The following is a 20071-nucleotide window of genomic DNA, read 5'->3' as shown; positions in this document are numbered from 1 at the left end:
ATATAAGGTGTGTTTATTTTCATTTCCATTTCATCTTTTTTAATTTTTAATTTATTATATTGAAGGAAAGACAACCATGTTTCAAAGAAATCACTAAATAATCTTTAAAGTATGAAAATTTAGAGATTCCAGCAACAGATGTAACAACATTTTATGAGCTGTTGTTGCCTTAAAAACTATCAAGAAAACCGGCCAACATTTTCATCATTGGTATATATTTCCTTGAATCCATGTATAAAATTTCTTCTGAGACCTAATTCTAACTGAACGAATCTAGTTATATGCATATGTCATAGATGGTAAACAACGAAGATTCTTCGCCATTGAAAAGCAAAAGATAATACAAAGTTTAGAAAAAGCCGCAAGTGAAAACAGATTAGAAAAATTCCGTTTCACACGGCGGTGGAAAGGGGGAGAAGGATTAGGGTTTAAAGCTTGGGAGGAGGGAGAGTACAATTGCTGGTGCACAGAGGCGAAGAGAAATTGCTATCCAAACCCAGCATTTCGATCGTTTGATCGATCGAACGATCCAGTCTTCCAAGTGGCTGCTCGCCATGGCCACCGTACCGCCTCTCAAATTCACTGGTACTAATCTAGCATTTCTTTTTTCCTTTTTACTGATTGCAATGTTGTACAGCTCCGGAATGGTGTATGAGCGATTGGAGACTGAACCTTCGATTCAATACCATAGGTTAAGAAATTTGGGATTGCGTCGGTGATTCTTAGTACTGTGGGTTCATTTGGTCTGCTTGCAGTTCGAGACCCCAATGGACTGTCGCTGCTCACTGGACCGCCTTTCAGTGGCGAGCCTGCAGCCACTTTTGAAAAGTGAGCTTTTACCTTCTTCAGATTTTCCTATTTTCTTCTCTGTGTACTCAATTTGCAACATGAATATATATATATATATATATATATATACTTCCCACACACACATACACACAAAATCACACACAGTATATCTGCTTTTCATCTGATTGCGTGGAGAAAATTTTATGGAAACGAGAAAAGAGAATAAGGATGGGAAGTTTTTGCGGATGGCAAGGTCACTGTGCAATTAGTATTCTAAATGTGAGATCTCGATAGTCTTTTGGCGAGTTTGAGAAAGCGAGGTCTCAATGCTGGATCTAGTTGAGCTTGTGTTGCTCAGGAGGGTAGTGTTTCGGGAAGCTTGGTCCAGGTTAAAAATTTGGTGAAGCAGTAGCAATAAAATCAAATTGTGATATGCTGTGTTCCTGGTTTAGGATGGTTCAGTTTATTGAACTTAGCTGTGCGGTTGTTGTTGTCATGTGAGCTTGGGCAGGATACCATGCAGTGCATCGAAGTTTAGTAACGATGGAAGCAAGCTAGCAGTGACTACACCAAATGCTCTAGTTATATATGACACCGACTCTGGCAAAGAACTTATTCAAATACCAGCAGCCGGTGTGGCGTCTGCTGTTTTCTCACCACTGGGCACGTATTTGCAGACTTTCCAAAAGCCTCAAGGCCAGCAAAAAAATTTGGTTTTGTGGGATTCGAAAACTGGTTCTATTGTTCTGCAGCAATTCCAGAAGGCCATTTCCAAAACCTCATGGTTAGTATGTCTTTTTTTTGTTTGAAGTCGCACTTGCAGCGTCTTTTGTACGAAACTATTGCGTTTCCTGCATGATCTTTCAATTGGGATGGCTCCAGGAATGAATATTTCAGTGTCTGCATTTCAGGCCTGTTATCCAATTCAGCGATGATGAAAGTGTTGCATGTCGGTTAGTGACAAACGAAGTACACATATTTGATGGGCATGATTTCTCGAAAGGCATCATTGATCGGCTTCGGTTGCCAGGAATTGATGGTGTTCAGCTTGCACATTCACCTGCCTCACACATTGCCGCGTACGTGCCTGAGATTAAGGTTATTTTACATGCCTTTTTCTCCTTATCTAAGATTTATGTTATTGAAGACTATCTTTAATGCTGTTCGTTTTGAGTCGCTTGTAGGCGTCACTTTCTTCTCCTGAACTGGAGATTGTAAATTTGGTGCTCTGCATGGAAGGGTGAACTCAGTGAGAGCGGCATACTTGCTAGTATTGAATGATGTCAATGCGCAATATGTATGAAGCCTTTTACCTATTCTAGCTCATTCATTTCTCTTGTGCCAGGGTGCTCCAGCTAATGTACGTATATTCGAACTTGCGAATGTTAGTCAAGCACAATCGGTTGCTAGACGAAGCTTTTTTAAGTCAAATACAGCTCAATTATCATGGAACAAAGGTTCCACAGGCCTACTGGTGTTGGCTCAGTCAGATGTCGACAAGACTAACCAGAACTACTATGGAGAGTCGCGTTTGCACTATTTGACTAGCGATGGCCGCCATGAAGGGGCTGTACCTTTGAGTGCGTTCCCTTGATGTCGGGTCTCTCGTCACCGGCAATCATTTTAGTCAACATGATATTTTGTCCATCTTTCGTATCGATGTGAAGTAATATTTTTTGATTGTTGGTTATGTGCTTCATATGCTTTTTTGATACGCACCTGGAAAATGCTTTGAATTTCAAGCATGTGACCGATTTTCCCCCTCAAATTGTTGTGCTTGTTTTGATGTACCAGGTAAGGAGGGTCCAATATATGACGTGCAGTGGTCTCCAAACGGCAAAGAATTTCTGGTCGTTTATGGCTGTATCCACTTGTTACTAGCATTGCCCAATTATACTTAATGAGTATATATGCTTAACGATTATTTAGTGGTATTTTTTGAATGTAGTTAGATGTTGGTTGCCAAATCATGTGCTGTTGTGCTTTTTCATACCTTGCGAACTTCCATCGCAGAAGAGGGCCGTTATCAGTTTATTTAATATATATATATATATATATATATATATATATATATATAGTTGCTTCTATCTAATTTCTGGCTCTTACACTTGCAGTAGATTCTGTGACTATTATATTGGTTTCTGTTAGTCCTTGACATTTTTGCAGTTATGCCTGCAAAGGTGACCCTATTCAATGTTCAATGCAAGCCACTCTTTGAGTTCGGACAAGGCCCTTACAACTATTTGCGGTGGAATCCTCAAGGCAGTTGTATCCTCCTTATGAAAGACCCATCAATGTTGGGGTATTGTACATGAAGCAGGATTGCTACACCTTAAGTTTGTTGTTTGGTTCAAACACGACTTCCCTCATCTATTCTCCGTGAGTAGAGTTCTATGGTTTAGAGAGACGAATAGGATAAATGACTTCATTCAATCCATTTTTGTGATTTCCTAAGTTGTGTTGTATGACGTTGCGTTTAAGAGTGTCGTGCTTAAAGCATTAGACTCTTGTTTTTTATCTGAAGAATCCATCTCGATTGTGCCTTTAACATCAACTGCAGTCATCTGCTTGGCGGGTTTTGGGAATCTTCCAGGAGACGTGGTAAGTATCAGTGAACTTTTTCGATCATATACACTCGCTTGTGGCTGAACAGCATCATCAAATTATGGGGTAGTTAATATGTTTATGTTTCTTTTGGACAGGCCTTTTGGGATCGAGAAAGTCTGAAATGCTTTCACACCTTAAAAGCTCCTGTGACCGTTACAGCTGAATGGTCTCCTGATGGCCGCTATTTCATGACAGCCACTACTGCGCCTCGTCTTCAAGTAGACAATGGGTACTTATTTGGCCCTTTCCTAAAATTGGTGAACTTTTTTCAACATCTTTGTACCAATTTTTCAGAGGTTATCTCTTTGATCAGTTCCTGTCTTTGTAGACTTTATTTTTAAAAAAAATTAAAAAACCAACTATTGTAGTTAGATTTGAGTAATGAGTTGTCTGTTTGCTGAACAGGTTCAAGGTGTTTAAATATGATGGTACCCCTCACTATGAGAAAAAATATGACAAACTTTATCAGGTTTTTTCTTCTCCGAATGCCGTTCTGGCCATCTCCTTACTTCTTGTATGGCTCGAATTTTTGGTTTCGATTGATACTGCTTTTGGAGCGAAAGTTTCCAAAGATCAGAGTACTAATTTTTGCGGTCGTCCTTTGGGGTGTTCCAGGCTGAATGGCGCCCTGCTTCAAGCGACGTTTACCCAGACCGACCCCCATCTCCAGGAGCCCGAAAGCTTGAAAGCAAGGTTGAGGCACCAAAAACTGTCCAACCCAGGACAGGTATGCGCCAACGTTTTTCCTTGTTGCTGTGAGGTCTAGACTTCCTATACCACGGAACTCTATGGTATTTTAGACTTTAGAACTCACATACACGCACACATTAGTTTGGAGATATTCACTGTGGTCTAAGAATATTTATAAATGAGTATCAGACGCTGTTGAGGTCCAATAGGATGAGGTTGAATTATTGTTGATTTAATTTCTATTTTAAGGAAACAAGAAGACAATAATTTTTGCTTCATGCCATTAATGCTGCATTCAAATGATCACATACAATTGGCATGTTCGGCAGGCACTAAACCAGGAGCATATCGTCCACCACATGCTGGCCAGGCAGCTTCTGTTAAAGCTCAGGTAATTCCGATCATTTTTTTTGTTTATAGAAGAATGTTAATGAGGATGAGTTTGTGTGACGTCAATATGCTTTGGAATCTTTTTAGCTGATGTGGTCACCCAAGTTTCAGTGCCATGCTTATAAAATGATTGGTGTCTCGTAATTTTTTTCGTGCATTACCAGTTTAGTATAACAGTGTTTATTTTCACTTGCAGTTGCTTGGACTTGACGAAACATCTAAAGCTAGCACAGGGTTAGCGATCTTCACCTTCCCAGCTACCTCGTTTACTTCGTTTTTACAGTCCAGGCAGTTATCTAAGAATGTGTACTCAAATCCAGTGTATGATACTCGTACACAGTGGTCACAGTTCCTATACTCTACCTGAGTATTCCCTTTTCTGTGGTCTGGTGGTACTCTGACAATATGGTCTTGTAAATTCTTAATCCATTCAGTGGCGTGCGCTTATTAACAGGTCATCCGCAGGTCTCAGCAAGAGCGCCTTGAAGAATCAGAAGCGTCGCCAAAAAAAGAAGGAAGGTGCAGACTCATGAAGCCGATTAGGTGCTCATTGTGTAGCAGAATTTGGTGGCTCATGCATGCCCAACTTGAGAATTTTGGTTTAGGTGGCTTTGCGTGGCCTCTGACGTCTGTACAAAAGTTGATTGATGCTGTTGTGCAGCACAGCTGATGGAATAATGTAGCTTATAGACATTTACACATGGCTGTGTATGACAACTGTGCTTACGACTTAGTTTATTCAATTTAAGGGTATTGTAATCTTTATCTAAGGTGGACACACAGCGGACTGAACAAAATGTCATGCCATAACTAACCATCTGTTTAATACACTTCTATGTGCAAGCTTAAGTACGATTGTCTATAGAAGTAAAAACACACCTCCCAGTTGAATCGTCTACAGACTGATCACACCGCACCAACTTTGTCATGTACCTTATGTCACAACCTTACTGTGTTGGATCATGTATCAATTGGGAGTGCCATAATTACTACATCCCACCAAGTTGGATGTTTCGTTCAAATTTGTAATGTTGCAGGGGTATTCTCTACGATAGTTTGTTACGTATTGTCACTGGTCAGTAGTCACTAAAACACATTTGAGTAAGCTTATCGGATAGAAGATATAAGAGGAACAAAATATGTAATGAGCCTTTCGATTATATGGGCAAATGTTGCACAACATGAACATGACTAGAAAGTGGAAGGTTGTAGATTATTTGATTGGCAGCTGTTAAATAATCATGACTTTGAGCTTGTTTGTTAGTCGTTAGATTTATCTTGTATTATTATATTTTGTATGAGACTGCGTCCACAATACGGTTGATATTTTTATGAACATGCATTATGTTCTCAATTGATGTATTTGTAATCAAGATGTGTATCCGACTATGTGCATTAAGAGAATTTAAAATATTTTCTAAATAGATAATTAAAATTTTGTATGTAAATTTGCTACACAGTTAAAATATACTTTTTAATATTATAGTATGATTATCGAACTTTTATACATGTATTTTCCAACTTTTATATTAATCCATGATTACTTTTGTAAAATATTAATGATTTCCATGTTTCTCCAGCAAGAGATATAAAAAAAAGACATCATGAAATTCGTACAATGAAATAAAAAAATTATAAACTTGATTATATATATATATATATATATATATTTATTGATGACACCAATTAAAACCACAAATTCACTTCTAGTAGTTTTTAATCACCAAAAAAGGTATAATGTAAATGACTACATCAACGTTGATATTTTTTTAGTTTTGAAAAAGCTAAGTTACACAAGAAATTACTTATTTAATTATAGAAAAATATAATTTTATGGTTACAAAACATTTTTCAAAAAGTATGAGTTTTGTGGCTACAAATGCACTGAATGAGTCTCATTTATATTCATGTTACATGCAAAGTTTAATGTTTAGTGCAAATTTTGGATTTGCACCTGAATATCAAAAAAAAATAGTGATGACCAAATAATTACTTGGAAGGACATGTATTTGTTCGTTTATTCACACTTATTTCATGCAGACATTCACAACTATTTAAATTTACATTTCGATATAACGTAATAAATATATAGCGAAGACTTCAGCACATGTAATAAGTGTTAAATGTTGTTCAAGTTTATAATGAAGCTAGAATATCTTCGGCAACCAACGTAACTGAATAAAATTAAAATTGTAAGAAAATCATTGCCAAAGGAATTATCAGACCTCCATTCGAGGGAATTCCCTTGGCAATGACCATGCCCCTCAAATACCTCTTAATTGAAACCGAGTATGGGAGCACCCACTTGCTGTTAACCCCTAGAAACCTATGAAATCATCAACTCTTTGTATACCTCACTTGGGTCCAAACCAGTTCCATATCCACTTCACTTATCACCGCTATTGTTGTTTTGAACAACCAATTGCTTCTATGCCAATCTGCTAAGTCATTGAATACGCTCCAGATGATGCTTTCCACCGAAGAAACTCGGTTATCAAAACCTAGATGTAGAGCAGATCAGTTACAACCATGAGGTGCTTGCATTCATGTGCAGATGTGTCCATGCATTGAGAGTGTGGCGAACCATCCAGATCGCCTGGTCTCTTGCGGTGCAGCTTTTCTGCAGCATTGCTCCGTCCTTCTTCCTCAAGAATGACATCCTGAAACGCCGTTGTGGCTGGCTCATGATGATGCTGTTTTCCGTAGTCTGGATGAGTCTCTATGCAACTCACTTTGAGAGCGAGAACGAGAGCGAAAGCATAAGGGTTGAGCCTTGGGAGGTTTGTTTCGGCCGCTGTCACTGCTTTGTGAGCCAGAAAGTGATTGATGATCAGGGCTACATGCCACATCCCTTAAAGGCGAATGAGACGTTTCAAGTTCCTGTTTGGAGGCTTGGCGCTCAGCTTCCCAGGATTTCGCCACAAAGAAGGATAAGGGGAATTGGCTTTGAGGTAGCCAGTTGTCTTTGTCTGCTACCATCCAATCAAGATGAAAACTTTCACAAAACGGCATGACAACAGACTCCCGAATTCGTGCCTGCGGTAATACAAGGAGTTGGTCAAAATAGAAAGGAATGTGTTGAGCTTAGTTCAAATGCTAGGTTTATTATAATGTATAAATTATAAATCGAACGACGAAAAAATTTCCGTTCAAGATCTAAGGTCTCATCAGCAATGAGTCCGATGCAAACCCAGCGGATTAAATCTGAAATAGGATAGATGGGCTCAGAAACAAGTCTCCACCGAAAAATTAAGTTCAGATGTAAACTTCACAGACCTGTAGATATTCACACTAGCGATTGCTACAAAAGGAACCCTTTACAACGGAAGGTTTAGAAATTTTCAACTGCTTTATACCTTAATGAGTTTACCAACATATGCTCCCAATGTAGTACTGCTGATCCGACGCTCACCGATACATGGCTCTGGTGCAAAGTTGATCTCTGGCTCTTCTTTAAATGCAAACCAAACCCGATCTGATGGTGGAGCTTTCAGCCTCAATACGATAGTTCCCTTCAACGACACTAACCTGATCTTCAAGGTTATTGGCACCTGTTCAGCCGCATGCAATAATTATAGAGATATCCAGAAGAGATGAGTGTTCACTGGATAATAAAGTAGCTCCAATTCAACTGAAAGTTAAGGAAATTTCGGCCATATGTTATCGATTTACATCAATCGAAGCAATTAAATACGTTCACTAGAATGAAGCTAGCGAGAGAGGTACAAACCTGAGAAACATGATCTGCGACACGAGACATCACGCTCTTAAATGGTCGTCTCAACCCTCCATTCCTACTACTTCCTTCATCACCTATAAACAGAAGCCAAGGTACTTCGAGTACACCTAAGTAGCTTGCCAGGATGCGTTTGCAAAGCTTATTGTAAAGCCAATGTACAATAATGATTCCATTGACTATACTTCCGAAAACACTCTATTTTTTTAGTAAACGTAACCATTTACTCAATGTTCGATGTCAATGCTGCAAGGAAATTTAGATTCATGTAACTCAATGCTTGTGTGTTAGATGTAGACATAGTTCTTCTCGAGCATGCGTCATGTATTCTTCGAATTACAAGTAAACATGTTCTACGATAAAGGAGAGATTGTTCAAAAAAAGGATACACAAAAATACTCTAAGAGCAAACGAAAATGGAAATAGAATTAAATGTTATCATTACAATTCCAGTACCTGTTTCGGAGCTGTTTGAAAGATTGCATTCTGTTGCCTTTTGCACGGCAGCCGACAAATCTGATGAACCTGTCAAACCAAAGTCCCCTCGTATACCGGATAGTACTGCTGCAGCAGCATCCCCCTCTGACCTTGATCCAGACAATTGAACGGCAACATTCTCCTGTGCTGATTGCTCTCGCAAATCCAAACGTGTCTCACACGTGAGATAACCCCCACCATGCCACTCCACATCCAACTCCATAGCTATGGTCCCCTCAGCATCTGCAGGGAGAATACGGATGGCTGTCGCAAAAGGGGGTTTTTTCCCCAGGTCAAATTCTTTGACATCAATTGATTTTATGTAGCTTGGAATTTTTATCTTCATAATGAGGTTCTGATAATCAACCACATCCGAAGGTTAGCAACCCATGCTAGGTAACTTCATTACGAGCTAATATCCAGGGGACGGTCATCTATTTGCGACAACGGCAACAAAGATGACTACAGGTTTGGACATAACTGTATCAAATTTTAAACTTGTGAAAGTTTAGTCACTGCTCACTTGTGAAAATCATGCAGGGACCCTAGATAGATTGCACTAAAATTGAAGAAAAATAAGTCAGAAGAAAAGCACGTATCAGTTGTAGTCATAACATTCAGCAACAAACGTGTTCGTGAGGATATTACAATTGGAAAAACACACCTGAAAAAACCGATCTACACTTGCGAGCCGTTCTATACTTTGATTGAAGTCAAAGTAAAGCCTCGCAATAATCATGTTCAGGCAAAGCACTCCTTGTTCGATCTCCTTGCCCCCCCTTGATTTCTGGAACTTCCGGTAGGTTGCAGAAACTTCATCAAGATCGTCGCTCTGGGTGCATCCAGAAGCAGGATTATTTCCTTCACCGGCATTCACATCAGGCTCACAGATTGGCAACTTTTCGGGAAGTGTACAACGATAGTCATGGACATGATTGGAATCATTAACTTTTGCGGTTTCTGAAAAAGAGGGGTTAGTGGCGCTACGACCCTCATGGAGATCAGTATCTTTTTTTTTCCTGTTCTTGTCATCATGCTGTTGAGAAAGAGGTTCTGTTCCACGCTGAATTTCGTCGACGGCAATGACGAATTTTGATCTCTTGTGACCATTCCCGATTGAAACACGCCGCGCCAACATGTTCCATATTATCCGTCTCTTTTTACGCCGTTCAGCCTCCTCCTGTTTGAAGTTCACAAGCCGATCCTCGCCTCCCGAATAGAACTTAGTCAGATATGGCATGTTTCCTTCAGCTACTCGAGTATATTCCTTGTACCTACGTTTCATCAAGAGAGTCCAATCGCTTATTCCCTGACTGGCTACAGCTCGAAATCCTTGACACCAAGTTTCCTTCGCAAATCCTGACTCTAAATAGAATAGAAATTGCTTACACCCCCGGTATATGTCACGACTTGGATGGTGAAGCTTGATTGGGAACTTCTTTCCCCTGCAATTAAAGGAATTGTGCACCCAACATACACAAAGCAGCTCATAGTCAATCACAAAAACAAGGATCACTAGTTGAATCTTAAAGGTGACGACCAGGGGCATGCAAGTCAATCCAATAGAACCACTCGACAAGCGACTGCGCAATCGCACAAAGTGCTTATCACTCAAACTGACATTTTTCTTGTTGTGTTATGATACAAGGCATGTAAATAATATCCTGAACAACCTCTAGAAAAGAATGTAAGCCATTAGTGAAAATGTGTTACGAAGATGAGCACCATTTGCGGTTGGGTCCTGGGCTACTTGACACGCTTAATACTTCACAGCCTTCGAGCGAGACTTCTTCAGTAGTTCCATCAACTGCTTTCAGGAATAAAACCTTGTTCTTCAGAGAAGCGCGCCTCCACATAGGAGCAATTTCCAGTACATCCCCTAACGTGCCATCAACTCTTGAACCCACTCTTTGGCCATCCTTGTTCTTCTTGTATTTTCGAGGATATTTTATAACTAGTTTGCTCAAATCACCGTCAGGAAATGGGGCTATCCACGCGTTTCCCTGAACATAAATTACATTCTTAAACTCAGACAGGACACGTGATCGACATGGTTTCAACTACGTTTGCGAGTCTGCGCCTTAGTTAAGTGAAAGTAGAATAGGTACTCATGATCTGACCACATTAAGAATCACACAGCAAACCTATGATCACTGTCAACAATTACCACTAGAAGCAGAGGATACTGGTGCTCATGCTGCACATCAGAAAGAGAATGTAGAAAAGGAAAAACTAACCTGAAGGCTGATAGAGCCGTCTTCACAGTCAATATTCAAAATCGACTCAGAGCTAACAGGTAGTCTTGGTCTACAGTTCACTATCCAAACTTTGTTCAGCAAATACAAAGCGAGTACCAATTCAACGAGACCAAGTCCCACAACTCCAGCAAAGAAGTAACGCAAGCATGTGAATGTACTACAATTGGGTGCAGCCAGGGCCGGGCACATGGTATTCGACGGATTCATCATGCATTCAGCAGGTTATATCTATGTGCCAACAATTAAAAGGGAGAGAAAAGTCGTGAAAGCTTCCGACGAAAAACAGTGAAAAAACAATCAAACCCTATAGGCTATATCTCCCGCTCTACAATGTTGATTCAAAAATTAAGATCAACTCCCTGTACAATTCAATGTCCTCTCCTTCGCAGAAATGTCAATCCAGCTATTCTCTCATCACCTGCTTCTTCACCGCCTCGGTCAGAGGAATAAAAGTGACGGACGATCGACATCGTCACTAGCAAAGACAAATTGCAACGAACTTCGGCTCACAGCGATTCCCAACTCCTCGATCATCAACGATCACACGGAACTAATCCCACAGAACTCCTCGCTCCATATCCTAGAACCGCATTGATCCCGTCATGACACCAACAATCCCCCAAAGCCCACAAACAAACCGACGTAAGCGCGGATCACAAACGTAAGCAAGCCACCGGCGAGGCAAGATGCCATAACTACATGCCGGAATGCGAGAATCGGTAGAAACCAGTCAAGCGACAGCCCAACTGGCACAACCACGACATCCATGCATAGCAAATTCACCGTCCGGTACCGATTTCTGCAACCCAACCACGCCTCGCATCTTGAAACGGAACACCTTTCCCTAAGGTCAACGAGCACTGATGATTCATTTCAAATGACAGACGATTGGAATATGGTCGCCACAAGTCAGCAAGGCCTTGGTCACGTCCTGCCCCGCACCAGCTTCTTTTCCCAATGCTGATAAATGAAATCGATGCGCTTTTTTATGATGGAGTTTCCACAACATTGCTTACTGAATATGGGTTGAAGTGTTCTCATTGGTTTGCACCAGCTGGACATGTTTTTACAACGCTTTGTGTCTTGGCTTAAGAGTGTGCTACATTGGTGGTACACCAATGTGAAGCCACACTGAAGTTCTTCCAATGTTGTTTTAGAGAAAAATTCGTTTTTACAGTGAAGCTTTGTAGATTGCAATAAATACAAATGTAGATAAAGTAGATAAAGTGGTGTAGATGAAGTTCTTGTCAATATTGAAGACAAGTAGCATAGGCAATCTGAATCTCATCAACTTGTTATCCACTCAGCCCTAGAAAGAGATATTGGTGTGCACAAAAATATCCTCATGTGTCTGTTTCTCTTATATTATACAATCATTTATTGTGATGATGATGTGGTTCTAATCATTCACAAGTACATTGGACACAATTGTAGCCTTCAATATACTGTAAAATTATAGAGCAATAATTTGTGAAAAGATATTATATCCAAATGGTTGCAAGAGATTTTTATCTATTTATTTTTATTATGTTTCAAAAATCTTGAATAATATATTACATAATAAGAGTTAGTGACATGTCAAATGATGTGGGATTAGGTTCTACATGACAGTATAGTTTAGTTTTGTTAAGTGGGTTTTTATTTTTAGTATTTTATGTTAGTCGACCTTGTTAGTTGACCTTATATTTGTAAAATTATGCTTGTTTATAATGATTTAGTCATTTAATAAAGTTTTAGAATTTTCTCTGAATTCTTGAATTCCCCCTTTGAGATGTGAGAGATAGCCTGACTAAGTTGTGTTCAGATTTTCCATCTTTCCTTGAAGGAATGTTGCTTATGCTTTCTTATTTGATCTAGATAGCACACTTGATATTGATTTCGTACTTCCAATTTGTTGTGTCTTATGATCTCTATTTACATAATAGATTCTTCATTCAAGAACATTTAAAAAGTAATAAGTACAAAGCCGCTGTGAAACTAACATATTCTCAATTATGATAAATATTCAAATTTATATCGTATTCTACGTCATATATTAACACACGACTGCATAATTCATACTATAAAATATGCTCAACCCACACCAAAAGAAGACTTGCATAAATGCACTAAGAACATTGTGTGACGAAAGAATGACTTGCAACTAGTTGTAACCAAATAAGAAAAATTAACGACAGATCGACACAAGAGAGGTATAGTGCAAGTAAGCCACACCAGAGAGCAGAGAATTCATATTTTTCTGTCCATTATGTGTGTTTGTAAAACACTGTACACGGAGTCAATAGATTTGTGAACTGTTTCAGTTTCTGATTGAGAATGGAGGTTCCCCATGTTTAGCAATTGATCGATTACGCATCAACCGGAGGATTGAAACCTTGCTTAGACTTTGTATGTGATGTCGCTAGATTTTCCGGCCTTCGACGGCACGCGGGCGAAGACACTCAGATACGCGGCATCAGGAAGCACGCCCGATGGACCACCAGGTTCAGTCCAATGCATATCCACATACTCACTCACAATTGCTCCAATCTCGGCGCCATCCGTGACAGACACATTGAAATGATGACCGGCGTACATGCGGCCCAGCTGTGCATCCTTTACTACTGCTGATAAGGAATCGTAGTGTCTGGGACCGATCCCAGGGCTCGACGTGTCGCACACTGGGCCAAGGCTGCCTCCGACCACAGTGAAGGGTTTAACTTTCATGCTCTTGCGGTCGAAATACTTCTGCACCACACTAGCGCCTGCGGCTGTGATCACCGCGGTGAGGCTGGGGTACTCGGGGTGGGCGTTATAATCCAACCATGCATTCCAATTTGGCAGTGGGGCGTGACCCGGGTCTCCAGTTTTGTAGGCCGTTGGAGGGCGCCAGAACCAGAATGCCCATTGCATAGAGGACCCTAACACAATCGCATCATGTATAGAGACGTGCAATTTCGCGTACAATTCGACGGTGTCGTAGAGGGAGGTTCCTGCTGGTAACAGAGCTAAGACAGCGGCATTCCAGAACGAGTCCTGAGTGCAGAGGGAGCCTTTCTTCGGTCCTCCGAACCAGAAACTAGCTTGATTATCCATCTCGGGGGTGCGCCCCGGCCAATCTGCGCGACCAATGTCCTTCAATTGATTGTATTCAGTGTCCCATTCTTTCGAGGGCACGGCGGGGGGCTTGTACTTCTTCAGAAAGTGCTTCCTCATCGCGACCGGATTGGGCAGCACATAAGTCTTCGTTTGCCCCAGCTGGGAGAATAACCTGGAAGGAGCAGCACCCGGGGTGCTCTGGTACCGATAGATTCCAGGTGCAGGAGTAGACTCATCCAGTGCATCAGTTACAGCATCCAACACGAAATCCTTCCCCAAGTCACCACCCACTCGAGACTGCACTAGCCGCAACGCCACCACTTCACCGATCTCCTTGGCAGTTTTTTTCTGAGAAGCGGAGAGGTCCAGCGATTCAAGCTGATTCTGCAAGAACGGATCCAGGATGGTGTTTGTGTCGAAGCCCAGATACTGCACGAGCACGGCACGACTTGCGTACGCTACCGCGGCCTCTTCAGTGGCGCCGTTACTGCAGCGGTCAGTGTTCTTGAGAGCCAGAAGCGCATGCCACTGGGCCAGGTGCATCTGGGACAAATAGCCACTGGCATCATTGAATAGGATGCCTCGAGTGCAGATGATTGATTGGAGCAGTGAGTTCCACTGCACTGCAACATTATCGATGGTCGTTGCGGTGACAGCGCTGCCGTCCAACAGCAATGCCAACACGCACAGAAGTGCAAACGTCGACGAAGATTTCATGACAATCGCCTCCATGACTCACTGCGCAAAGCAATACAAGAATTCTCAGGCGTTACTGTACCAGATTCATCATGATTTCAACCTATTACGAGCTGCAACTAAAAAGCAAATCGAGCAAGACTCACTACCTCAGCCTTGACACAAATGCCTTCTTGATGCGCCGACGTATCTTTAAGCCCAAGGGCGAAGAGTTGCACGCACATGTAGGCTTCACCCCTAGGGTTATGTAGGTTCTAATCGTGCTCTTGAGTAGCCTGAGGCTGTTGACATATCCACCTGTAGCATGACGTGAGACTCTGTGCGAAGTTCATTAATGTCGCTTGTGGGAAAAATTCAACAAAAAGTGACAATACTATTTATCACAAGAAAGCATTTTCTCCCTATCTCGCATCCCATGTGCAAAGCATGAGACTGCTATTCCAGGTGCTGATATCAGCAACTAGTATTATCCCAGATTTGCCGCTGGAGCATTCACAGATGTTTAACAAATAGTCATCCCTAAAAAAGGGAACCAGACTCGATTTCCACATACTCAGTCCATTTTTAGTACTTAAGCACGAGGCTCAACTTGGACATCCGATCTACCTTCTCGAGATTTCACACCTGAATGTTTGTTTACTATGTAACATTAAAAAGAAGTATTCAAAGCCGAAACGTAAAAATAAAAATGTCCAGGACTAGATTGAAACACCAGTGACCTTGAATGTTCACTTGATTCATCCACTTGAGAATTTCATTATAACTTATATATTTTTATAAATATATAAATAAGTTTTGTTGGTCCCTAATCTTAGCAGTTTGTTATGTTCATAACTTAACAATTCAAAATAATTAACAAAATGAAGTAATATTTTCCTTTAGTTCCAAATTATTTTTGATAGTAGAAAAAATATTAAATATTATATTTTAGAAAGAAACATATAAAAAGTTATTAATAATTTTTTACTATTGCAAAAGAATAATATAAAAACTAACAAGAAAATATGTCAATAATTTTATATTTATCAATAAAAGAATAAATAAATATAAATAGTATAATTAAGATGTTATTCAGCATTGACACGGGATATAAATGTAAATCAACACAATCCAATTTGGTTGTATATTGAGAACATATTATCTATTTATCTCTACATTTGAAGAATATATTTGATTGGACTTAGGTATTTAGTATTGAAGTGAAGAAAGTATTTCAAAGTACAATTAAATTCTTCATTCACAAGTTGAAGCAAAAATTCAAATATTGTCTTCAACACTATAAAATGTGAATTTATATGTATATCTTTGTTTCAATTAGAGAAAAAAAAAATTAAAAAAATTCTATGGTAGAAAATTTCTTATAAAGTGATATTTAAATATACTTAAGTATATTTAATTATATAATTGGGGCTTCACATATTAAACTTATTATTTTTTAAATATAAGATAATTCTTTTAGTAGAATATGAAGTTATATATATATATATATATATATATATATATATATCAAATAATTTTAAGTAGAATTATCTTACCAAAATGAAATATATTAAAAAAATATTTTATAGACTTAAAATAAATATTTTTATTATTAAAAATAAATATAGAATTTAACTTCAATTCACAGGGTTACTAAATTCCATAAGTATTAGGATTTTTATATTTCAGACATAAAATAAATATTATGAAATAGAATACATTCTTCTTTAAGTAAAAACTATATTAGTCACAACAACAATTGAAAAAAAATCTAGACAAAATTATATGTAATTATATATAATTATTATATAAAAATAATAAAAATTTTATTTATATTGACTTTTTCAATATGTATTAGTCTTTTTCAATTGTACACAAGCTAGAGTATAATAGGATTGAAAATATTCTTGATATAAAAAGATGATAGAGAGGAAGAATATGTTCTTGTATTTTCTTCTAGAAGTAATAACAATATAAATTCTAACTATTTATTTTATAAGAGAGAAGCTTTGGCAACAGTTTAGACTATTATTCACTCCCAACCTTATTTTATGTGGACAATGATTTATATTTGTGACTAAATATCAATTGTTGAAGTGGCTCATGGAATTAAACAAACTTATTAGCAAGCATGTTAGATGGGCTTACTTGCTTTAAAAGTATGACTTTGAAGTTGTGCATCAAGTAGACATTACTAATTGAGATTTGGACAAACTTTCTCATAATCTAAGCCCTTTAGAAGAGAACTTAATCAAAGATAGATGATATAGGGATTACAATGGTGTATTGTAGCATGTCTATTACGTAAAAGAGAAAAATAAAGTTATTATTATAGAAGAGCTTCTTCAAAATATTATAACAAATTAACTTAGAAATATAGACAGTAGTCCAGAAGATAAAAAAAAAGATATTAATACTTTATTTAGTAAAATAGGCTTCTATTTATTTTTTATAGCTATAAATAAGGTAAAAAATAAATAGATTAGAACAATAAATAATATAGAAATTTTAAAAAAAAGTTTAAAAAAAGTTTATAGTAAAAATTATCTTAAAAACTTGGAAATTGATACTTGGAGAGGACCAGTTGTGAACTAGGATTGAAATCAAATCTTGAGGCATAAAACCACGCACTTATGGTGATATAAGTATTCTTTACTTAATCAAAAGTAAGGTTTGAGAGCATATTATAGAGAGTTTCTTTGAAGGTTGGTTTTGATTGATTTGTATTTGTAATGACTTTGTAAAGGCTTTACAAAATCAAGGTTGTTTTGGATTTTTTTTTTTTTTTTTTTTTTTTTTTAATACAAATATACAAGATTTATACTTGAAAGAATTTGAATAGATCTACAAGTGAAATTTTGTAGTTGTGTAACCATATTTATTTTGAATGTGTATTTTGAGTTTGAGCTTGATGAAATAGTTGATTTGAAGATTATTGAAATCAATATATATATTGAAGTTTGAAGGACCATAAAAGATTTCTAAGATTTTTAGTAATTTTTTAGTTGGATTAAGATAAAATTTTGGAAACTAATTACATAATTGTTTTTTTTTTCAATTGTGAAAATTTTAAAAGCAACTAAATAATGAATTCAAGAGATATTAGCTCTAGAAGATTGACATCAAGGTTTGGAAATTGAGGCTAGCCAATATCCAAGTGGATTATAAAGATTATCTTCTATTTGATATGCTTGATTTTTTTCAAAATTGTTGTACTTATTTTCAACTAAGAAATTAAAGGTTGTAATTTTTTTGAATTGAAAGTAATAATTAAGTTATTAATTATTAAGTTATTATTTTGCTTTAGAATTTGGTGAAGGTTTAATTAGGCTTTATTTAAGGTTTAAGATTTGTTTAAGATTTTATTATTATTTTTTTAGGATTTAAAGTTTTATTAAGGATTGAATAGGATTTGATTAGAATTTAGGATTAAGAATTTGGTTAGAATTTTCTTAGAATTTTATTAGGATTTAGATATAATTTAATTAAAATTTAATTATTATTTGTTTAAAATTTTAATAGAATTTTATTGAGATTTAATTAAAGTATATTAAAGAATTTTTAAGGATTATTTTAAAATTAATTAGAGTATGATATGATTTATCTATGATTTTTTAAAATTTGATAAGATATTTTAAAGATAATTACAAGCTTATTTGGATTGTCCAAGGATAAAAAATAGTGTTTATAAATATCTTATAAATTATTTTGGATTATAAATCAAGCTTCAAGATAAATTTAAACTTTTCTTTTATCAAATTTTTGGTGTATTTTCAAGTTAGTTTTTACATAATACAACAAAAATAGAGAGATAATTCTTAGTTGATATGCAACAACATATCTTATTTTATTATCAAGCTCTACATTTGTGGTGCTTGATTAATGCTTAAATAAAAAAAATTAATAGAATCTAAGTGATTAGCCATGTACAAAAGGACCTTGTAGTCTTGTACAAACTTCAATAAGAGACATTGTTTTTACTTACCTTTGCTATGAAACAAGATAGGATTAGTCATAGAATAATAATATTTTGTTGAGAAAATAATTTTTATTTTATGTGTGGTCTAATAAAGCTAAGAATATAGTTCCAAGGTTAGATCATAAAGCTTTTTTAATACAATAAATAAATAAGGAATTTAGACATTTTGAGGTGCACATAATATATTTTATGTTATGCAATCAATGATGGTGAATTGCCCTGTATTAAGAGATTGCCACATTTTTTTATTTTTTATTTTTTATGTAAAATATATAATTAAATTATGTTGAGTTTTAATACTTTATTATCTTAATCGAGGCTTTTAATAGTCATAGATTTGGACTATTATTGGTTTATTGATTTTATTAGGCTATTTATTATTATTCCATGTGAAAATATATATATTTTAGTAATAGTGAAGCATTTTAGTAAGAAAATTAAACTCGTGGCTTTGTCCCAAAATTCTTCAAAGTTGGCAACTATGGCTTATTTTGATTGTATGTTGGCTTATTTTGAATCACCTACTAAAGTCTTTATGAATAAAAAAAGAAGAAATTATTTTGAAATTTTAAGGCTTTGTATACTGAAGCTTTAATAGGTATATCCAAGGCATTGCATTTATTTCTTAAAAAGATACAATATATTTGATATTACAACTTTATAAGAGACTTTCAATGTTTGGTGATACTTATAGAAATAGAGACTAGTTTTGATTGTGTTTCAAATATTTTATTTTATTTTTTTATAAAAAAATAGTATTAATTAAATAATATATTATTATTTTAATTATTATATAGACACTATCAGTAAATAAAACAGCTTATGAATTAACTTTTAAAAAAATCGAAAATCAAAATATGTGTCAAATCTAATTTTTTACACCTTGGACTTGTTTAATATGTAATAACCCTTCTTTGTGGTGCTTATTTTTTAAAAAAATAATGTCATAGATGTACATATTAATATTTATAATTATTAAGATAAGAAGAATAAGATAATAGTACTTTATAATAGATAAATTTAATAATATGTTATAAATAAGCTTCTTTAAAGGTTTTTTAGATGCAAATTTTATTTTATAAATATTTATAAGTGAATGGTAGGTTAAAATCTTAATAAAAAAGTTAGCTATATATTACACATATTGACCAATTATTTTATAAGTTGACACATATTGCGCATTTTAGCTATTTGTAATATAAGTTGGCCATATAGCTTATATGTTGAAAACTTACCTTCTAAATTAGACAAATATTTTACAAGTTGGATAGATCTCATATGATATATAGAACATTGCCTCATAATTCTTTAACTAGATAATAAAAATAGAATTAAAAATAAGACCTTTCTTATTTTTTTATTCTAGGTATTGTTTCAAGAGTTTCTAATTTT

The 20071-nt window shown here is 36.4% G+C and overlaps 3 protein-coding genes across 5 annotated transcripts; 1 reads left to right on the top strand and 2 right to left on the bottom strand.

Moving 5' to 3' along the window:
* The first annotated feature begins 464 nt into the window (after window positions 1-464).
* LOC112283089 (eukaryotic translation initiation factor 2A) lies at window positions 465-5246 on the top strand. Of its 2 annotated transcripts, none has more exons than XM_024521388.3 (14): window positions 465-585; window positions 756-828; window positions 1301-1573; window positions 1701-1887; window positions 2135-2369; window positions 2584-2652; window positions 2956-3057; window positions 3350-3390; window positions 3492-3625; window positions 3802-3865; window positions 4012-4123; window positions 4416-4477; window positions 4673-4710; window positions 4942-5246. In XM_024521388.3, exons 1-14 carry the CDS (start codon window positions 555-557, stop codon window positions 5144-5146), a joined length of 1626 nt encoding a protein of 541 aa, XP_024377156.1. In that variant the 5' UTR covers window positions 465-554; the 3' UTR covers window positions 5147-5246. The 2 variants fall into 2 exon arrangements, with proteins under 2 accessions (XP_024377156.1, XP_024377157.1); XM_024521389.3 differs by having other exon boundaries at window positions 4931-5246.
* A 1343-nt stretch (window positions 5247-6589) lies between these two features.
* LOC112284022 (uncharacterized) lies at window positions 6590-11861 on the bottom strand. Of its 2 annotated transcripts, none has more exons than XM_024523486.3 (7): window positions 10927-11861; window positions 10415-10692; window positions 9354-10134; window positions 8669-9044; window positions 8207-8289; window positions 7833-8027; window positions 6590-7512 (listed from the first exon to the last, which is right to left on the bottom strand). In XM_024523486.3, exons 1-7 carry the CDS (start codon window positions 11155-11157, stop codon window positions 7159-7161), a joined length of 2298 nt encoding a protein of 765 aa, XP_024379254.1. In that variant the 5' UTR covers window positions 11158-11861; the 3' UTR covers window positions 6590-7158. The 2 variants fall into 2 exon arrangements, with proteins under 2 accessions (XP_024379254.1, XP_024379255.1); XM_024523487.3 differs by having other exon boundaries at window positions 9354-9963; window positions 10927-11295.
* A 1306-nt stretch (window positions 11862-13167) lies between these two features.
* LOC112283674 (uncharacterized) lies at window positions 13168-14929 on the bottom strand. The gene is made up of 2 exons (XM_024522722.3): window positions 14871-14929; window positions 13168-14763 (listed from the first exon to the last, which is right to left on the bottom strand). The coding sequence occupies exon 2, from the start codon at window positions 14755-14757 to the stop codon at window positions 13327-13329; it is 1431 nt and encodes a 476-aa protein (XP_024378490.1). The 5' UTR covers window positions 14758-14763; window positions 14871-14929; the 3' UTR covers window positions 13168-13326.
* Between the last annotated feature and the right edge of the window lie 5142 nt (window positions 14930-20071).

This window comes from Physcomitrium patens, chromosome 6, assembly GCF_059467195.1.
Source record: "Physcomitrium patens ecotype Gransden chromosome 6, ASM5946719v1, whole genome shotgun sequence".
NCBI lineage: Eukaryota > Viridiplantae > Streptophyta > Bryopsida > Funariales > Funariaceae > Physcomitrium > Physcomitrium patens.
This window is presented reverse-complemented; position numbering and strand designations above follow the sequence as displayed.

Coding starts and splice junctions, on each gene's coding strand:
- LOC112283089 (XM_024521388.3), top strand. CDS start 555: ATGGCCACCGTACCGCCTCTCAAATTCACTG. Junction 2,653..2,955: donor ATTTCTGGTCGTTTATGGCT/GTATCCACTTGT, acceptor ACATTTTTGCAG/TTATGCCTGCAAAGGTGACC. Junction 4,711..4,941: donor ACATCTAAAGCTAGCACAGG/GTTAGCGATCTT, acceptor GGTCATCCGCAG/GTCTCAGCAAGAGCGCCTTG.
- LOC112284022 (XM_024523486.3), bottom strand. CDS start 11,157: ATGATGAATCCGTCGAATACCATGTGCCCGGCCCTGGCTGCACCCAAT. Junction 10,135..10,414: donor CCAGGACCCAACCGCAAATG/GTGCTCATCTTC, acceptor CTTTAATTGCAG/GGGAAAGAAGTTCCCAATCA. Junction 7,513..7,832: donor ATGTTGGTAAACTCATTAAG/GTATAAAGCAGT, acceptor GTATTACCGCAG/GCACGAATTCGGGAGTCTGT.
- LOC112283674 (XM_024522722.3), bottom strand. CDS start 14,757: ATGGAGGCGATTGTCATGAAATCTTCGTCGACGTTTGCACTTCTGTGC.